The 20,931-nt window shown below is 41.6% G+C and overlaps 1 protein-coding gene across 1 annotated transcript in view; it reads right to left on the reverse strand.

The window, feature by feature from the left end:
• LOC104270513 (cytosolic phospholipase A2 epsilon-like) overlaps window positions 1-16,625 on the reverse strand; it is a 28,212-nt gene extending 11,587 nt beyond the window's left edge. Inside the window, exons 1-11 of the mRNA XM_009864906.1 lie at window positions 16,590-16,625; window positions 10,627-10,699; window positions 7,920-8,056; window positions 7,373-7,504; window positions 6,213-6,253; window positions 5,077-5,119; window positions 4,049-4,106; window positions 3,439-3,605; window positions 3,235-3,321; window positions 2,068-2,105; window positions 8-155 (exon numbers count right to left, since the gene is read on the reverse strand). Coding sequence (XP_009863208.1) covers window positions 8-155; window positions 2,068-2,105; window positions 3,235-3,321; window positions 3,439-3,605; window positions 4,049-4,106; window positions 5,077-5,119; window positions 6,213-6,253; window positions 7,373-7,504; window positions 7,920-8,056; window positions 10,627-10,654 — 879 coding nt within the window. The 5' untranslated portion in view covers window positions 10,655-10,699; window positions 16,590-16,625. The remainder of the gene's footprint in view (window positions 1-7; window positions 156-2,067; window positions 2,106-3,234; window positions 3,322-3,438; window positions 3,606-4,048; window positions 4,107-5,076; window positions 5,120-6,212; window positions 6,254-7,372; window positions 7,505-7,919; window positions 8,057-10,626; window positions 10,700-16,589) is intronic.
• Window positions 16,626-20,931: the final 4,306 nt, after the last annotated feature.

Below are 20,931 nucleotides of genomic sequence, written 5' to 3' on the forward strand. Positions count from 1 at the left end.
CACGTACTTCATGATCCTGCAGATCCTGTTGCAGGTGAAAAACATTTTTCAGGGCACTTGCTACATATTTCTTTCTTTTCCCCAGGAAAGTCATCTCCTCTGAACATAAGTCAAACCCAAAGCGCATGTCCAGGTCTTGGTGGCACGAACAATTACTAAGATAAAAACAGGTACAGATTTTGCATATCAACACACCCATAACAAGTTTAGGACTCTGATTAAAGATAACCTACAGCACCCTTCCCCTCAAACAGGATGATGCAATAGGACACGAGCAAGAGAGAATAATTTAAGTATTTTTAAAAGTAAGAAAAATTGTATCAATTAGTGAACTTAACCAGTGGCATTATATCCTGTTATTACTAACTGACAAAGAAACAATTTACAGCATTTACAAATGAAACAAAATATTTAAATTAATATTCTGGAAGAATTATATGTTCAGAAAATCTGTGCAAACGGTAACAGCTGAGTGTGTTGACTCCCATTTAATGGGATTTTTTGGTCATTCTAAACCTGAAATAAATCCCCGTTTTTGAACGTTGGCATTTCCAACGTGAAGGAAAATTCTTGTTTCGAGCAGCTGGCATGGGGATGCACCTCCCTCTAGTGGGGAGCATCACTGAGAAGGAACCCTTCCACCCACCTGCGAGGCACCTGTGGGCCTGTAACCCGGTATCCTTGCTCGCTGAGGGGACGACAACACCTCGGTGACATCCAACTCCTGGATGGATGGAGATGGGCAGGATTTCCCCCCCACTGCTCTTATCTGCCTGCACTTGCACACGTCTCTTGTGTCTCATGTCAATCTCGACTCAAAAAATTGCAAAGTGTAATATTCCTCAGAGGAAGATTTCATTCACATCAATTTTGAAATTTAATGATCACTCCTTAAAACTCCTCTGTTGTAGCTGATATTCCTGGGATCTTCTGCTCATTAACTTCCTTGCTGCTTCTTCCTGGCCTGCACCTTCAAGACATCAATGGGCAGATATGGAACAGTCCACAGTCAGATGTGGAACAGTGTCCTCACGTCAGAGCTACCTGTGGACTCCCTGGGTGGCCAGCGAGTCCTGGCCAGGTTTTGTAAACCAGCAGGGTTTTGCTTTCTCTTTCAGTGACAGAATTTCCCTCCTCTGCTGAGTCCATCATTTCAATGAAACTAGTAATGAAATTTCTTTAAGAGGCTTCTCCACCGTAAGATCTGGGAAAAATCGGCCAAATGATTATGACTGTGTTTGTAAAATGAAGGCATGCAAGGGGAATTTTGTTAGTGGAGCTGCAAAAACAAGTTTCCATTGTAAATCGAGATACAAAGAAACTTCTTCTGAAGTTCTCCGAAAGTGAAATAAATAAGTGGGAAGCATTTTTCCTGTCATGCAATAACACTGATTATCCTGTTGTCATTAATCATTTGCCTTTCTGAAGTCAATGATAGAACAATCTTTCTGAATTCAAGATTAAGTAATTTTCCTGGTTTTATTTCCTAGTCAGACACATGCACGAAGAGATCAGTTTGCCTGGTTCTCCGTGTTACATATAGCTCTGGATAACATGAAACAATGTTTACTGATGAATATTATTGAGCATGTCTATAGATGTCACCTCACTTGCCCCATTGTCTACCTTAGTTTCTACTCAATATACAGAACAACTATATTTAACAGAATACGAGATTTATCACTACTGAATATTGACAGTTAAGAAAAAAATAGATTTTCAGAATTTCTGACCAAGTTGAATGTTTACTTCTGTCTATTCTGTTTTTATTAGTCAGCTTTGTTCTTTTTGTGGACTTTGGAGACTGACATTGATCAAAAGTAATATTCTGTGATCAGAAGGGAAGGGACAATGCTAAAATAAACACATTTTTAATCAACATTTGTTGATTAAAGACAAATCTTGCTAAAGCTAATTATGTATAATATATTGTGCATGTATTTATGTTTTCTTAAAAGCGCGTTCTAGTTTTCAGACTGAGAATGCCTGCTTGTGCCATTCTCATGTAGCTAAACCAATATCAAAATTAATAACCCATCTTTAGGAATAGAATGTGATTGCTCTTACCAGGTTTGTGCTCTCACATTCAAGTCGAATCTTTTCTCCTGGAAAACAAGGATGTGCACTGTAATTCTTTCAAATTTCATTCTCAAATTTCTTTCTTTTCCTTACTTTCTTGGGGTCAGAACTTAATAAATCAAGACCCCGGCAAGGCCTGGCAATTGCAAAGTGGCATATTCTTCCAAAAATATTAATTTATCCTTAGTGGAACACCCCTATCCACAGATCCCAAATGCTTCCAGGCTGCAGAAAACATCAGCAATCTTGGTATAGGAGGTGCCCAAGACTCATGCAGCAGGTCACATTTCTCGTTTTATTCAGGATCTTTTTGCAGCATCCTGAAATATCGTCTTTTGGATGCTTCCTGTTCTTTATGCTCTAATACACACCAGATCTTTGACATCCTGGCCACAGCCTCACAGTGAAGAGACTGCAGGTCTGCATTTGCTTCTGCCAAGACTTCATCCTGTCTTGAAATTGTTATTGCAACCTTCATATTAACTTGCAAAAAGTGCTCTCTTCAGAGAGGATGTTTGAACAACCCTGAAATCTGATGTTTTTCTACTTCTTCACAATGTAACAACTAATATTTGGACAAAATTGTCCTTAATAATCTGGATATTTGTAGATGGTTCTTAGAATAAACTGTTCTTTTTATAGTAAGGAACTTTTTCTTCTATTAATTCCATTTAAAGTTACACAGCACATATAGATATTTTAAGCAATATTCTCATTACATTTAAAATCCATACATCATGTCTAATATTTTCAATATATTTTAATATACTGTCCTTTGAAGCACATAGTTTACTAAGGGCGGGTTTATTGACTTTTTCCTAGCTTGTGTCTAAGGAGCAACTCCCAGTTTGTGCCCTAAGCAAAGGAGGTGTCAGCGAGTTTTTGGGTAAACACGGAGAGATGTACTGAAGGAATCATCATATTTTGTGACATCCTTCTTGGTCTCTATGTCCACTACTGGCACACAATGGAGAAAAACAAAGGGACAACCTGCTTCTATGGAGAAAACAGTGGGGAGAAACAAAGCTCTTGTTTGTTCAAGGTCTGAGGAAAAAAATATAACATTTCTGACCCTCTTAGCAGCTGTCTGAGTATTATGAGGAGCAGTTCCTACTTGAGTAACTTCTGTTCCTAACAGGTGGAAGTGATGCTCACCTCTGCAATGGTTGTTCTCCTTCCCATGGGCAGCGAATTCAGCATCACGACCGGGGAGCCCGTCTCTGTGTTGAACTTACATCTCCACTGGAAAAACAACATGCTTTAGGCCGAAATCAGTAACAGGTTTACCCTCTCCCTCTCCTCCCACTTTCTAAAGAGGTACTCAAGGTCAGCTCGTCATTATGGCCACTTCCAACATACAGGGTGGTAACGCCTCTTCTTGGGCAACATGACGTCCAGTGTTGGCTCTGCATACTTGATGTAGTGGAACTTGGTGGGACCCGACGGGCTGGTCACGCCATCAGGGCCCAGCATGATATCCCGTGTCCCCTCAAAGGAGCCCTTCACGGTGAGGGAGAGCTCTTTCTCTTAAAAAAAAAAAAAAAAAAGAAAAAGAAAACAAAAGTTATGAGAGCTGTAACCATGATTTAACCAGAAAATTGCTCTGGCTCAATTAGAGGTAGAAAGCAGAGCTGTGGAGTTTAGACCACAGGTTTTTCTAGTGGAAAGCACTCCAAAGGGAGCAAAATGGATGATATTTTGATAAAAAGGGGACTCTGAATGTTCTCGCTGTTATATAGAACGGGGATTGCAACTTTAATGCAGGTCTGATAGACCTTATTTTCGTATATCTAAGGGAGTATGAGATGCAGTCACTGAAGTCTGTAACAACTTAATGTGTTTAGCTGGTGTTAGCTGCACTCAGTACTCCACATACAACTTATTCTACTAATACATTATATGAAAGGGGCATCCTCTTATCGGTAAGCGTACAATTGTTGGTAAAGAGGTAACAAAACAATAACCTTACTTGATTTTTGCTGCATCTTCTCCGCCACTTCAACTTCCAAGCAGCAAAGTTCACGACACTGAAAGACAGGGAATAGTAACCTCATTATAGGGAACTGGGAATCACTCAGATTTTGGACATATCTAGTTACTTGAAGTGTCTCATTCTCTGGCTTTTCTGGGCTTTTGTCCAGTAATCACAGACTAAGAAAAAGGAAAAGCTTTGGAGGGAGTTGTAGAGGATCCTCCAGTGACAATGACATATGACTGGGCACAGGAAGATACAAAGGAAGACTATTAGGAGCATTTTCAGGGTAGTAACAGAGGTACAAAGGGTTAAACTGGGGAAAAAAACATAAATGAAGGATAGATTGCTGAGATATAAAAGGCAGTAGTAGAAAGAGTTTTCTGAAGAGGAATAGCTATTCACATTTTGGTCTTTTGGGGAGATTTTTTTAGGCACTAACTCTTCTTTCACATGATAATTATGACAGGTCAATACTTGGTGCTGAGCTTACCCAGCAGCCATGGCTCATCTCCCAGGGGAGAAAAGGGCTGGGTAGGTTACAAACAAGCGGCTCCTCAGCCTTTTTATCATTGTGCTTTGATAGACAGATGTTCTTTTTTTGAAGGAGTACTGGTACCAGAGGAATGATGTCTGTGTGTGTGTGTAAATGTAGGACAAATGGGAAATAATGGGATATCCCCAATGAACAGGGTAATAAGATATACCGTTCTCAAAGTATCTAAATAGAAAAAAGGGAAGAAAGAGAAAGACCTGACCTACTAGCTTCTCAATCATAGAATCACAGAATGGCCTAGGCTGGAAGGGACCTTAGAGATCATCTAGTCCAACCTCCCTGTCATGGGCAGGGACGCCACCTCTCGACTAGACCAGGCAACACATAAGGGCCAAGCGGGAATCGAACCCACGACCTCAGTGTTGTCAGCACCGCACTCAAACCACTAAGCTAACCGGCCCCCAACCCTCCCTTCTCTTTTATATTAAGGAAACACTAATAGAAAATTTCTTGAGAAAAAGACACATACCACCAGGACTCCATTGGTAGCAATGGCTTCATAAGGACCAGAACTGGGAAACAAAATGAAAAAACATGGATTTTTTTTTTTTTTAATGTCAAACAAATGCCCACTCACCCTTGCCCAGGATGTTACCCCTTCTCCCTATTTAAAAGAATGATGACCAGAAGGACCTCAGCAGGTATGTAACAAGCTCCTTACCATGCTTGCTTAGACTCAGCACTGCTCTGAGGGGACGTGCCTCTGCACTGAAGCTAAGCAACATGTATCATGGCTATTTTTTTGCAGTGCAATCTCATGATCACCTAAAATGGAAGTCAAATTCTTCTCCTCACTATAACATGCCACATATGTGCATTTCAGCCATAACACACTAATACATCAGCATATCCCCATTGGGAAGGCCAGTTCTGTGTATTTGATGGTATGCAAATACAATCAAAGGGGCACAGGGCAGTGGTTACCAATTAACTGGGGAGAAAAAAAGCCTTCCAGATCATTCAAGTGAAGGCAGGAGATGGCATGGAGTGATTTGAATTCTGGTCTTTGCTTCTCCACTAGTGCAAGGGTTGACCTTAGGCTGGTCACTTCATTTCTGCTGTGCCTTAGTTACCTTGTGACAACACAGAGAGAGCAACACTGATTCACGTGGATGGCAGGCTGACTATGCTGAGGGAAAAGCCCTGCACATTGTCATTGTGTTGGGCAGAAAGAAAATGGTATTACTAGAACTGTTTCAAGGGCTGCAAGGGAAAAATCAAGAATCAGAGAGACACTGGCAACCTAACCAGGATGCTTTAATATAGGGAGTCTGTCCAGTGCATAAGCTGCAACAAGCGTGGAAAGGTCGACAGACGTGCACACACACACAAGCGCATGCACATACACTCGGGCAGTCTCCTGAAATACCTCCAGGTAGACAAATCTGACACTGATAGAAGAGACAACGCTGGGAGGTCCATCTCTGAAAGCAACTAAATTACAGAACAAGCTCACTGGAAGGATCAGTTGCGTGTCTGGGACTGCAGTAGCGATGCAGACATTGGCACTTTTTTACAGAAAACTCACAAAGCATGACTTCTAATGATATTTGTTTTAGTGTTTGACAATTTCTGTATTTTTAAAATGATCTGTATATCACTTACGCGACCTCCAACTTGAATTCAACCTCTAGCTCCTCCTTGGCCTGAAAGAAAGAACAAGAAATTAAAAGAAGTAGCTACATAATGCTTTCTCCCTTGTTTAAACCCAGGTCTCTGGTATGCAATATCAATGCAATTGGTTGCAATGCACAAACTGGGATGACTATTTCAGACTGGAAGTTCTGAAACAATGGTTTCAAACCAGATAGTTTAATGATTCCTTTCTCACCTCCTTTCTTCTTCAAGGCATCAAAACAATGTGAACTTTTATCTCTCAGTCTTAAACTGCTGCAGAAAAGTAATCTGCAACTTGCTTTGTCTTCTGAATTCTATCTTTTTCTTCCAACTATTCCTGGCTCTGTCCTGCCATGATTTACTGTCCTTGCTATTAACTTCGAAGTTAAAGATACTTTCCACCCATCACTTTAACATAATAAACAGAGATGGGCATTACTGAGTGGTTCAGAATTACAGTTATGCAACCCCCAATAAGGCAGTGCTGATATGCAGGACCTAGTTGGGAGTGATCCAGTTCAGGTACCAGAAGCAATCTGCCCATGTCAGCATGCAAAATATTTCATGGATCTCATCCATAGATCTCTGAGGGAATCAATACTCTTTTTCCCATTTTATAGAAGAGAAACTAAGAAATCTAGTGCAAATTGGTCATTCAGAGCTCCAAATCCACACTAAATCTGATCAGTGAGTCAGCAGGCTCAGCCCTAGCTGAGCTACCACTGCAGAGGACAGTGCTGGGATATACAGGGGAGCAATCTCAGCTTTGCCTTTGGGGTGAAAGGAGAAACAGACAAAAGGGCAGAGGGTACTGCCTATGAATTACATGGTAAAAAAATATTACAGGTTATCTACCCTGCAACAGCTGTGCAGCCTCAATGTTATTCAGAGATAGCTCACAGTCAGATACCTCCCCTACCCACTGCACTGTTTCAGTCATAAGCTCTTCAGTATTTCATAAAAATAGCGAGAGGAGGAGTTCAGGCTCTCAGATCCAGAATTTTTTTTTACCACTTTTTTTTGGTCTACATTTTGAATGGTAATTCATGCACCCATTCTTCTGATAACTCATCCCTGGCAGATTCAGAAAGCTCATCCCAAGATTTTCAAAGTGTTGTTTCTTAGTTCCTTAATTTTTTTGCTCTCACCTGTTCATTGGGCTTAAAATACAAGATCACTGTTCTTTCAATTGGAAGTTTAGACGTATCAAAGAGTGCACAGAGGAGGTGGTCATCTGGAGTAGCAAAATCCTCATCATACACCGTCAGCTCCAGCACATTCTGGACAAGAGAAAGAAGGGATTTTTTTAGCTACTACTGTGTAGACATCATTAGTGCTAGGGAAACTAAGTTTCACTCCCCTTTGGAAAAACACACTGTAAACTGAATATTTAGTTACTGTAACATGAACAATACATTGCCTACACCTACACAACAGCTTAGTTAACTCCCAGATTTTGTATCCATTGTGCACTGATTCATATGAATCTCTGTTTTCCCTAAAACTTCAATACCAAGCTCGGTTTCTGGCCCTCCTAAACAGTTTAGCACCATCAGGGGAACTCTATCACCTCTGTCTGTTTCAAGAGACCCTTATCATGCGCAACTCTTAAACAGCTCCTGGACAGGAGATAGGCAGGACCCATCATACACAAAACCTTCAGGCTGCCCCAAGCAGAGAGTTTTGGCTCCTTACCTTAACCTGACTCTGGATCCTGAAGTAAAAGGTTTCGTTCCACACTGGGTTGTTGGAGTTTCTCACAGTTTTAGTGCGGGACTTTTCACACGTCGCCGTCGGCAGCCACAGCGACACGTAGCAATCAGCCTGGCTTACTGGAGGCAAGGAAAGAGGTAAAACAATGGTGAATGTGGCAAAGTCAGTGGTGCTGCACGACACCAGAAAGGTTACTGCATGGAACCAACAGCAAGCATGAGAGATTTAAAGGCAGAAATGCCTGATGTAACGCAACTCTTTTCGAAATCCACTTCTGAGAGGGAAAAAGCACAGATGACCTGGAACAGGAGGTGGTTTCTATTCTTCTTTGTGTGAGTTACAGATGACAGCAATGTTGGGCATAAGAGGGGGAGAATTTCCTCTTCTAGTCGGCCACTTTCTTCAGTTTCTCAAGCAACAAGCTTTCCTGTGTGCATGTGTGCACACAGACACACACCAACCCTCAGCTGCTGTCTGGTGAGAGGAGCCTGGCCAGTCTACCTGCCTTGCTTAGGCACATCAGTATCTCTCTGAAGGAGGAATAAAGTGTCTCACCTACACGTTTTCCTTGCAGAGGAAGTTACTTGTTTTTATTTTATTTATAGACAGATTGATTTAATGACTAGATTTAAGGCTGCACTTCTGCCTTGAGACACAACTTTTAGCTGCCTACCACTTGTCAAATCCCAGCATTCAGTCTATGAGTTTCCAGGAAGCATGTCTGTCTTGGACTAGATATTCTGGGAAAGTCTCATCTGGAAGAATTCAGCTTTTTTTCCAAGGATGAGACAGAAGAAAAAAACATTAAGTCTTTCTCATGTCAAAAAAAAGGAATCCTCAATCATTTCACTTCCAGGTAATAGCCCTTCTACACCTTGCTCCAGAGTAGAAGGAACAAGCTAATTCTAGAGCAGTGCTGTACCTGATCTCCTATCCATCATTTGGGCAATGCCAGAACAATCATCTTCCAAACTAGAGTTTTCACTGGGAATATCATGTTTAATAACCCTTGCTAGACTTATGCTCCACTAATATTTTCTTTTCGAATGGATATATTTTAACAACCATACATTTCCATGTCAATAAATTGAACAGTTTACTTGTATATTACTTTTATTCATTTTACAATTCCTGTTTGATAATATTATTGGGTCCTCTTTCATTCTTGCATCATGAAAAATGCTCAAAAATTACTCCTCCTTTATATTCTCCCTCCCATTCCTTTTTTGTAGAGACTACTTACATGTCCTCCCCAATAATTTCCCTTCTACTCCGAAGGCCTGTAGTCTCTTTAGTCCCTCTGGACGTAAAGCTGTTTCAGATCTGTCATCATAATTGGCGTCTTTCTACAGCTTCTTCTGTTCCTCTGTTTCCTCAAGTATCAGAGATTTTTGCAGCAGACAACTAAATATATCCCCCTAAGCGAAGTTTGATTCTGTATGACTGTTTTTTTTGGAAAGGGGTGGTTGTTCGTTTGTTTTTTAATCTGGGAAATTCTATGCAGATAATAATGCTTTGAAGACTTTTGCAACTGCAGAAATAGGTATTCAAATATGTTTGGAAATCTTTGAAACAACAATACTGATTTTAAAATCTTTTATAAGTAATTTTGTATGACTACCGCATGACTTGAGGTTTATCACCGCAGATCAATGACTGATGGCTGTTTGGCTGGCAAAGTACTCTGTTCTACTCATGTAATTTGTCATTCTTGTATCTTAACTGTACTTTGAGATACAGAGCATATCAAACAATCCTTAATTACACAAGGAGATGCAGGCAAGCTAGTCAGCTGTGTATTTAGTGCAAAACATTGCCTCAGTTCTGCTTGCACAATCTCCTTCTACAACCTGGTTATTTATGATTTTATCTTGCCAACTGACAGGCAGGAGATCCGAGATGAGTCCTTGATGAAACCTTTCTGTGTTATTGCATCATCACACGTGTCCCACAGCCATGGACCAAGAAGGAGGTTTGAATGCAGAGAGTGCACCCAAATGTACCTAAGATACAGCTGGTATATCCTTATTTACTCGCCTATTTTGTGTGAAATGCTTCTCCTACATGGGTAGCCCATGTGCTTTAACTAAGCAGTGGCGTTTTGCTTTCCTGCTCGTTCACTTCCCACCACTTTCCTGCCATGTGATTCACAGGCTTGCACAACTGCCAGGCTGCTGCTTGGGCATTAGAAGGGAGAAGGCATCCAGCCCTCAGTCAGCAGGGCTTTTGACAGTCATTTCAGGGTAATTAATAATGGCATTAACCTGGTGATAATGGTTTTAGAAAGTTTTTTCTCGTTCATTTCATCTGGGTCAGAACCAAGATTTGGGGGGAGTGGAAGGGTCTGGTCCTCCCGGGCATGGCTCCCAAGGTGCTACAATCCAATGGCAAAATTACCACTTGCTTTTGAAAACGTGGGATGTGGTCTTTTTCACCCACCTGTGTCAGAAACTCTCTTTTTTTTGGGAGAACTTGCCCTCAAACACACATTCAAGACTTAAAACCAACCAGAAAGCACAGGAATGACATTCAGTGAAACAGCAGCAGGCAGCAAGGATTGACCTGGTTGATAATTAGTTTACATAAACATGGGGTTATTTCAGAAATTCTTGAATAAGGTTGCTATACATTTACATAAGAAAATTTGTTGCCTGTACCCTGAGATACCACTAAAAATGGAGACACTTACAGGTGTCTACTCGTGGGACATTTCTCATCCGGATGATCCTTACTGTCAGCAGGTAGCAGGGAGAGGATTCTATCTGGAGAAGAATGGAACAAAACAGTATGAATGAGTCTTCAGTGGGGAAAAAAGCACGAAATATGCAAACTGAGTGCTACATACAAAGCAATTATAAACTGTGCCAGCCATCTCACTATTCTGCAGATGAAAATCTGCAACATAAGCTTCTGCCATTACAGAAATCTTGTCTTAACATTTTATATATTTCACTGTCTTTTTGCTGTGTTTCTCTGAGAGTCTGGATTGCTCATCGTAGCAGAAAAGAAAGGGATAAATTGCTTTCAACTGATACCATCTGTGAGATACTTGCAAAACCCCTTGATTTGAAATTTCAGTGTTAACTCCTGGAGGACAGCTACAATAAATCTCTCGAAATAAAGTAAATGCACTGACAAGCACCATGGTAGAGGTGTCACACTACTGGCAGTCTTACTCAAAGCTACAGTCAATCTCCTTTAGTAAACACCTATGAGGTCCCATCAGATTGAGAAGAGGGCTGTGGAGATTATCTGTTGTCGCTGACTCTCACGGGATAAACCCAAAGTTCTGCTCTCAGAGAGGTGGTTTTGTCTTCTACTTCCAGATTACAGAGCTCTCTTTTTTCCCCCCTTTATGGTTGTATGGGAAAAAAAATTAAAATAATCTGAGTTTTTGTAAATCACGACTATGAAGTAAATGGCTGAAAATGGTTTCCAGAGGATTTAGGGGGTAAGGAATTAGGTATAGGTTGCCTTTGGGGAACACTAAAGAACAAAGATTCTTCTCCAAGAGAACCTTTAAGACTGAAAGCACTTCCTTTGGTCCCTTTGAATGTCTCAGCCGTAACCTTCCATAAAACAAGTCTTTCCCGATTTTGTGACTGTGGGGACTTCTTTCTATTTATTATTAGAAGATAATGTGATTTCCTTCTTCTAAGGAAGGTGATTTCCTGCTGTCTCATTCCATAAAGTTGTCTCTAGTTCAGTCCTATCTGCAAAAAGCTGCTCTGACAAAGCCAATAAATAAATCAGCATTTCCTGTGGCTGTGACACATGGTCATTTCCTCACACTCCTAGAAACATTTCCACCTGCATAAGTGGTTACAGCAGAGCTCTCTAAATCATTCTTTTTAACAACTGCTATTTTTATCAGCTGATTTCCTCTCATTTAGGAGCATCCTTCTATTTCTATAGCACTTCGGACACTTCCTAGAACGACTATAAACAAGCAGATTAAATGGATGTTAAGGCAGATAAAGAAAACCTGGAAGAACCTTACTTAAAACAATACATGTAATGTTGCCAATTTTATTTTTTTAAGAGAATGGGCCAAAAAGGCCCCTATTTTCAGATGGGAAGACGATTGGAACTCCTTTGTCACAACGAATTACTTAATGTTTGTTTAAAAACCTCTCTTCTATCTCCTAACACACCATGTTATGATAAAATGCTTTTGCTAAGATCTTAAAGAGCTCCTGCCTCAACCCTCTTGTATGTGCCTCAACAATTTTTTTTCTTCCTTTTTTAGTACTTCATGGAATTCACCCTCAGCAATCCATCCACCTTCTACTTCAAGTGTTCTCGAAGGAGAAAAAGCCTAACAGAAGCTGCAAAATTTCCAAACAACAACTGATGGAGGGATATGTCCTCAGAGCTACCCCATGCAAGGGCACTGGTTCACATTTCAGAAACAATATAACCATATTAATACAGATCTCCACCCAGTTAATTAACCCTTCCTCTCAGCTGGGTAATTAGCAAAGGTGGATCAGCACATTCGCATGTTAGGAATGAGCTTGGGCATCTCAGCATATGCCCTAGAAGGCAGAAACTCATTGTTCACTAGGATCTGCATAAGCAGGGGCCAATTCTTGCATCCATTTATCTCCAGAGATTGCGCAAGGCGCTGCCAGCTCCTGCATCAGCTCCAGCCTGACTTCCTCGGGCAAATGGCCTTGCTTGGGTGAGAACCCGTGGATCCAATATTTGGAAAGCAGTCTGAGGTTGTTAGATAGGAGACAAGGAAATGCAGTGGGTTGGGGTTTTTTTAATGATTATTTCATGGTTTCTACCACCTGATCACCAGTCTCCTGTTTGTCATGCAATGACTTTCTAATGCATTAGTCAGACTTCCCCATCTCGCACAGGGAGATCATCTCTCAGAGATGCGGGTTGCACAAAGATATACCAAAGTTTCACCCCCTAAAAAAATCAGCGGCTTCACAGAAGCTACAGAACTCAGGACCTGTGCTCGCACTGGAGGAATAGCAGATGCCACCAGCCGGTTATCCAAGGAAGAGGCAACGGCTCGGCGTTGGCCATCCTGGCAGCCCTGGCACCGCCCATGGGGTAGCGAAGACACCAAGGAGCACAGAAATCACCTGATAATCAGGCCTTACTCATTCTACTGCTTTCTGGAGGATATCACTATTTCCAGAAACACATGATACAAAAGAAATGTGTTTGAATAACAACTGTGATGACCAAAACATGATGCACTAGGGTCTAGTTACACAAACAAACTAAACAACACCTATGCAGGCATTAAGCAAAGGATAGAAGTTCTGTTACTCTGTTTACTTAAAACTTATTGTGATCTCTTTAACAAAAAAAAAAACCCAAAACAACAAAACCCAAAACACTGCTGCTATGTCATGATGTTCCACCTTTAGAGAGGTTTCCACCATGATCTGGGGTGGTGGAAGACCCCAAGCAGCGTCCTGCCCCGGGGCTAACAAGAATACACTACAACAACCGTTCAGCACCCCTCAAGTAGTATTGCTATCCATAAAATCGTGTAATCACTCTGTGACTGATTCACTGCTTGTCAGTCTGTCCGATTGTCTTCAGTTTGGTGCTTCCAAAATTGTGCTCATGTGTGCTTCATGGACACGCATGCGTAGCACAGCTGCAGGCAGTACTGCATGCTGCAATGCCAGGGCACGAGCAAGGCGTACGCTGCCCCATTCTCTGTGCTCCCAGGGAAATGAAGTTTTACAGGGATTTTCCAAACAACATCTCCAGTAAAGGCAGAGCAGACCTCAGTCTCTTTTTTCCAGTTTTCCACTACTTGCCATAAAAAAGAATAACATGGTATGATACTTAGCACCAAGCTGCTATGCTGGTGGAAGTAAAGGATTCCTCCATCATGTGAATGATTCCAACTTTCTCCCACTCAGGTGAGTTAGAATATGACAAAAGAAATTTCTCTGTCTGCAGAGCTCTGGTGATGCAGGCTGTCTGCGTTCCTGGCAGATTCGTGCCTAGTGGGTCTATCCCAGTCCTCTTCGGAGTCATGCTTCTATTCACACGTAGGTATGCGTGGCATGCATCCATCTGGAAGCACTGCTGTAAATTACTCCACTCCTTTAGCTGTATAATACATCCTGTCACAACAAAATTGGCAGTGGAGCTCCAAAATTCCTGCACTCCTTAATGAGACAAGAGGCTGTGAGATCAGAGGATGGCTATTCTTTACGTTTGTTTTTTTTTAACTTGTTTTTCTCTCTGTACCTTTCTTCACCCTCGAGGATTCTTGATCTAACAGACTCTTCCAGTATGGGCTATTGCTAGCAGCATCTTCCCAGCTTGCAGCATCAATGGTATGGACGTTCACCACAACACCATGCCTGCTGTTAGACTGCCCCAGTCCCATAATTCCACCACAATCAAATGTATGATGGATCAGTGCATGTTTTTACCATAGATGTTCAATCAGGTAGCAGAATATTGTAGCTGCTTTCTCAGAACAGAGATCAGTCATCCAACAGCACCGATCCAGAGAGAATTTCTTCTTGAACCTTCGGGGGAAGCCAACACCTTCTCAGTCTTGATTGTTGCCCTTTTTAGATTTGTGTTTATTTCAAAGCAATCACAAGCAAACATTAAAATAGTGCTGAGATCCTGAAATTCATCTTCACTGTGTAGGAAGAGAACTATATCATCACCAAAATGCTGCTTTTCTACACAAAATGATGCCTTCCATCTGGACTCATGAGAAGGTGGCCTGCGTTGTGCTGGATGAAAAACTGTGATGAGGAAGCAGAAAAAATTATGTGCCAGTGTGCTGATACCATTACTTACATCAGTGCAACTACGGTGCATGCTATTCCACAAGCCACCCTGCAAAGATCAGCAAGATTGAAAAATATCTTGAGGACAATCAATTTACTTTTTTAATGGTTGAAAGGGTCCATTTCTACAGGCCAACCTTAAAAAAAAAAGGTGTTATCTATGAAAACCACGAAAAGAGCTTCCTCTCCACCCACACATTTTTCCTGCAGCCACCCCAAAACAACGCTTCTATCCATATCTATGTCATCTACCGGCAGAGGAGCCTTTCCTGGCAAAAATAGCTTCCCTGTATTGACTAAGGTCTCCCTGCATTCCTGGCCTGGAGAAGCATTCTCCTGAGATGAAATCACAAACAGGATGTCACCAGGGAACTCCTTTCTTCAGCTCCAGGTGCCAATTTAACTGGATGGTGGCCAAGGACCAAATCAGAGGAACTAAAATACTTTTCTGCTGATGGTGTACCTAGATCCGGTGGCGTTTGAAGAAGTGCTGACTTTGAGCTGTCTGAGAGTCAGGTCTCCTTCAAGAACGTGCATGCTCCATTTTTTTATGGTTGTAACTGGGATGTTTCAGGCTGTGAGCATCACTCGGGCAAGCCCTGCCCCAGCCTGCTGGAGCCTGTCTCCCACTGCTGTGACATGTGCCAGGGGACCCCACTGCAGGCTGAGGGCAGTCATGCTGCGTTTGGCCATGTCTCTCGAGCTTTTCCTTGTTCTTGACAATTTCAGTTTCCACACTGGAGAAGCAGGTCCTCTAACTGCATCCTTCCTTCACCTCCATTGATGGCTGCAGGGCTGAGGACCATGGCTTTCACAAGCCACATGTTTCACATTTTTTTATTAGTAACATAACTTTTTCTACTCCGACCACCTTTTCACCAGAACTGGGAGAAGTCTAGGTCAAGTACTGGTGAATTAAAAACTCCTGCAGCTGCATGGAAACATCCCTTTCATGCGTATGGCCACAGTAACCTTGGTTTCAGCAGGGAGACCTGATCGGTGTCTACAGGAGTATGCAGGTACATGCAAGACCACAAGAACTGTGTCCTTTAGATCACTGCTTCTTTCTTCCTTTAGTGTTTCCAGATATTTAAGAACTGAATGTTTTCTGATTTTGAGAAACAGGACCATTTGAAAACATAGAGCATTCAACTGCTTGTTCAAAATTATTTCCATTTGTAGAACTGTAGCCGAGTGAATAAGATAGTCCATCCATGGAAAGATACAGCCCCCGTATACTGCTTTGTTCTTCCCAACAAGAACTAATGTGACAACAAGAAACTAGATCAAGCATTAACTATCTGAGGGTTGAGACTCATTACACTTAACTGCAGATAGCTCTAAAGTAAGTGTTTACATGTCACAGCTGTTAGGAATTTCTGGAGTCTCATCCTGATGTAGAAATTACCACAGGACACGCATCACACTCCGAAAATCTCTATTTCTGACTACTGATTCTCAAGGGAATCTAGAGGTCTATCTCAGGCACAGACACCTCGCCATGAAGTGTGGCAGCTCCCCACCCTTCTCACGATCTCAGGAACTGCTTCCAGCTTCCAAAAGCCAACAGAAGCCAGAGGTCTAGCTTTGCGTGAGGCTGAGAGTTTAACTTGCCCTTCTTTCTGTTAAAAGGGTTCCTGTTCTCCCACCTGCACAAGCTGTGCAAGAACACAGCCCGTGCCTGAGTGAGACATCTTACCCTCGTTAATATATGGCCCACGTTGAATTCAGAACTCTGCCTCCAAATTATCCCCTCCCCTTCCCTCACATTAATTATTGTAGGAGACTTGCTGCAATCCTTAAATATTTTAATGTAAGTACTGATGTCTGAAACACCAGAGCTGGCTCTGCCTGCTGCTTTAGCATGAGGAAAAGTACCAGCCAAGGCCTGAATAATATAGATTTCTTAATGCAGATAAAAATCAGCATGTTGGCATAAAGGCATGTGTAGTTGCTGGGATATGCTGGGGTATGTGTCTAACAGATGATCCCTCTTAGCATGCAGAGACCCTCATATTAAGCCTTCTTGTACTTTCAGTGATGCAGAACTTACATTTGAGAAAAACTGAAGAGCGCACGTGCGTCCTTCACATAAACTCATGATATGCTGCAATAATCAGGTCATGTTCATGCAGGTGCATAGGACAGAGAGCTATGTTTTGATCATAGAAGAAGAAACAATGACTATGTAACCAGATGCAAGAACAACAGCTCAGTCCCCCACCAATGGACTGTCATGAATTTTTTTAATTTTCAAATACGAAAAATAATCCTTCAGTGAGAGACAAGGGCAATACAGTGGTCTAGAAGAAGGTTATGATGTCATATGCATCAGATGATTCTTTTGGTCCACCAGTGTCACATGTGCCCCCTCCTCAACATTTCTCAACCCTTAAATGTCTTTGATCTAAGCTTATATGCTGAGCAGGTAATAGAAAAACAAACACATCACTGTGTGGGATTAAGAAATGGAGACACAAAGTTTCCTGTCATATGTATAATTATCACAGGTAATTATAATTCACATGTTAAAATCTTTTTGCTTTCTCTCATCATGATTTAGGTTCCTTCTCCCTTGTAAGGAGCAGATGTTATAGCAAAGATTGATCCGTTTACTGGGGTTTTTACTATCTACGAAATTCTTCATTCCATACATGGTCCAGCATTTTGTTATCTCCACAGGCTGGAGATTATACACTAAATATTTGAAAGATGAAATGCCACAGATACCCAAGACTGGTCCTGAGGAAATACAGTCTAATATTTAAATGCCACTGATTTTTATTACTTTTTAATAAAAATCCTAATACCAGGCAAATATAAAATCTAAACTTTTAAAACTACATGTGAAAAAGTAAAGATACTACAAATGTGAATAAGAATTTATTTTAATTTCTTGGTCCTTAAATTGTACGAGGACTACCTGGGAACTAGCTTATCACAAAGCTCACCTATCTGCCTGTTTACAGTATCACTTCAACTTCCACATAAAGCTCCTTTTCAACTTCATTTTGTCTCTGTAAAACTTGTCTACGTGGATCATAATGCAAATTTCCACAGAATTATCTGGCTCAGTAGCAGATACCTCTTGGGACAACATCGTTATGTGACTCACATTTAAATGTCTCTAATCCTGACAGACACAAAACAACGTCTGTGCTTACTGGAAAACAGCAGAACTGAAAAACCCCTACCAAAATCAGTTACTTCTAACAAAAATAAACACACAACCGATCTTCTAACACAAGAACTAGCTCTACCACATTCAAGCATAACTGCTTTCACAGAATCCCATTAGAGGGGATTTTTTGCTGCTGGGGCACAGAAGTGGTAAAAAAATCAGGGTTCAGTGATCCAGGACTCCCCCATAAATTGCTAGGACAGAGGTGGCACAGCTGAAGCCATTATGACAGAACACGCTTCACTGTTACTTTTGGCCATTTCAGTTACAAAAAACATTGTGGAAGAGAAAATGCATTTCTTTAACAAGTGAGGGATTAAACCAACAGCTATTCTGCCTGTTCCCAACAAAAAGATAACAGAGAAATACAACAAGCAATTCTGAAAATCATAAACACAAGTGGAATAAAATGAATCAAACAATAAACTTAAGGGTGTTTCCCTTGTAACACTTGATCTGCCACCACCATTACTTATCTATGTGAGCCTACTCACCTTTGGAACAAAACAAATCCCCAAACCCTCTTTGATTCGAAATTCTCTTGTTCACAATACCTTGAAATCACCATTATCTGGTACCGTACTTTCTTCCTTTTCTTCTTGAGGTTCACCATGTCCCAAAGAATCGATGTCTGAGCCTTCATCCTGAAGAAAGAAAGAAATGACAAAGGATAACGTTAAAACAACAACAGTGGCATTATCAGGGTAGATAATTAATTCCTACTTGCAATAGTTTGTGCTGAAACCCCAATTAGACCAGCTGTTGGTTACACCCAGCTGTGTTACAGTGCTCAGCATAACGAACAAACCACCACGTGGTTCAGCACATGCTGTACAAAATCCGTTTTGGGTGTACCCCTTCAACAAGTCAGTGAAGGAAGAGCCATTTCAGCTGTGAGATACCCAAAAGGTGCCTCTGCGTTTATTTTGTGAATAAAGATTTTATTTTTTGTTTCGCATGTGATCTGTTGGCAATCTTCTCCTGCTCTCAGGAGTGTTAAATCTCAAATAAAAAAAAAATAAAAATCCAGGATCTCTTCTCTGGGTTTGAACCCAGATCGTGAAACATATTGCAATTGCAAAATTTTAAATTGAACGTTCCAATTTCCTCAGGAAACACAAATTGCAAAATACTTCTACAACGTAGGGTGTCCCCTTTCAAACACTTTGTAGGAAAATGCCATATAAAAAATGTCAAAAGTATTCTGTACGTTTCCTTCATCTAGCCAAAGAGCACACAGAACAATGTATAACATACTAGAGTTAAAATTAAATGCAGATCTTAAAATGACCCAGAGAATGCAAAGCACAATGGAAAAACAAAGAACAAAAATAGGAATGTGGAAATAAAATTCAATTCCCTACCCCTATTCTCTATCCTGTTTTTATCCTTTTCCCAATAACCAGAAATAGAGTTGTCACAGTAATATGCGTGTCAGATTTTTTTTTACTCATACAGAAATACTAAGTTTGTAATAAAAGTAACATTTAATCATGGAAGAAAAAAAAATAAGCCCAGTCTAGATTTAGGCTGATCAGTCAGTACCCTAAAAACTGTTTACATTCCTATTCATTTTTTCCACTGTCTCCTCTTCTATCCCCCTGCTATGCTAACTTCTCTCATTTTGTCTACGAAGCTGCAATCTTTGGCTCCAGTGGAGTCAAGAGGACTTTTGCTGCTGAGAGTCTCAAAGCGAACACTTCACCTTGAACTTCTTCAGGGAGAGAAATTGCCACCCAATCTCACTAGACAGCAAGTTTGTACAGAAGCTTGTAAATAAACATGCCCGCAAAGCAGGATTTTGTTTTCTGTCAAATGTGGTGGACTTTTAAGCAAATTTTTAAAGCCGTTTTCTTACCTGTAGCGCTTTTGCATTTGATGGCATTATGGTATTCCCGAAGTTCTTGCAATAGAGTGTTTCTGGCACCTCCACGGGGAGCACTTCCTGAGACATGTTTGCAGGATTGACGCCTGTAGGAGTCAATGACAAGTTATTTTATAAAATGACCGGAGGCCCCACCCATCTCATCTCTATAAGGACTCCCCTCCCATTGCCGAGGATGGCGGATGACTGCTCTGGGGAAGGATCTGACAGGGCAGGCACAACAGCCAAAAGGGATGCTGCACCTTCCTCTGGCTGGGAACCTATTCCAGCCTGCACTTATACCTTGGGTCCTGCACTACTGCTACCCTTTTTTGGTGGCGAGCAGAGTCCCAGGCCAAGCAGAGAAGGAGCATGGAGAGCACCACCACTGAAGCCTGCTCCTTCAAACTCAGCTCTTCCCAACTTGTAGCAGAGGGACTGCCCTGAGCGGAGCGCGATGGCAGCTCCTGCACAAGGGAAATTGAGCCTTGGAAGAAAAAAATCCTGTGTAAACAGTAACCATCAGTGACCTGCGTGCATGCAGGCAGATGACTGTCCACCTCAGTCAAAGCCTCCATACCAGCCAGGGGGAACCCAAACACACTGCCTGCATCACACAGTGACCCCTCCTTGGACAGGAGCACCCCCCCAGATGACAGGTTACTGCCTGGACCAGCAACTCTCAGGTCCTCTGGGGCTGCTCTCATTGCTTCTTCCTTGGGGACCGAGGCCAAAGTGTGGGTACGGGGCTGTGTTTTCAGTTTGCAGAGGTGATCTGTAGGTAGGGGTGGTGAGCGAGGGGTTGGAGAGGCAGTACCAGGTCGTGGGAGGTAGGACAGCAAGGGAGAAGAAGGTGGATATTTTCAGGGGTTAGGAAAGATCTCGAGGTCAATGCCTATGGCTACAAGCATTATCCAGGACTACTACTGCACCTGCCAGTAAATTTGATGGAAAAAAACCAAGGAAATAGATACAAGCCGTGCAAAGCAGGTAAGAGTTATGCTTTCATATGTTTTCTGGACCAAGACAATTGAACTTTACATGGCAACTGAAGGAAATTCATGTCAAGATGAATGGAATATAGTAACCACTGGTTTAGTTTTATTTCACGGAGGTTTTGTTCAATCAAAGAGCATGAACAAAAGAGTACATGAA

The sequence above is a fragment of the Apaloderma vittatum genome, unplaced genomic scaffold (assembly GCF_000703405.1).
Source record: "Apaloderma vittatum isolate BGI_N311 unplaced genomic scaffold, ASM70340v1 scaffold2560, whole genome shotgun sequence".
Classification (NCBI taxonomy): Eukaryota; Metazoa; Chordata; class Aves; order Trogoniformes; family Trogonidae; genus Apaloderma; species Apaloderma vittatum.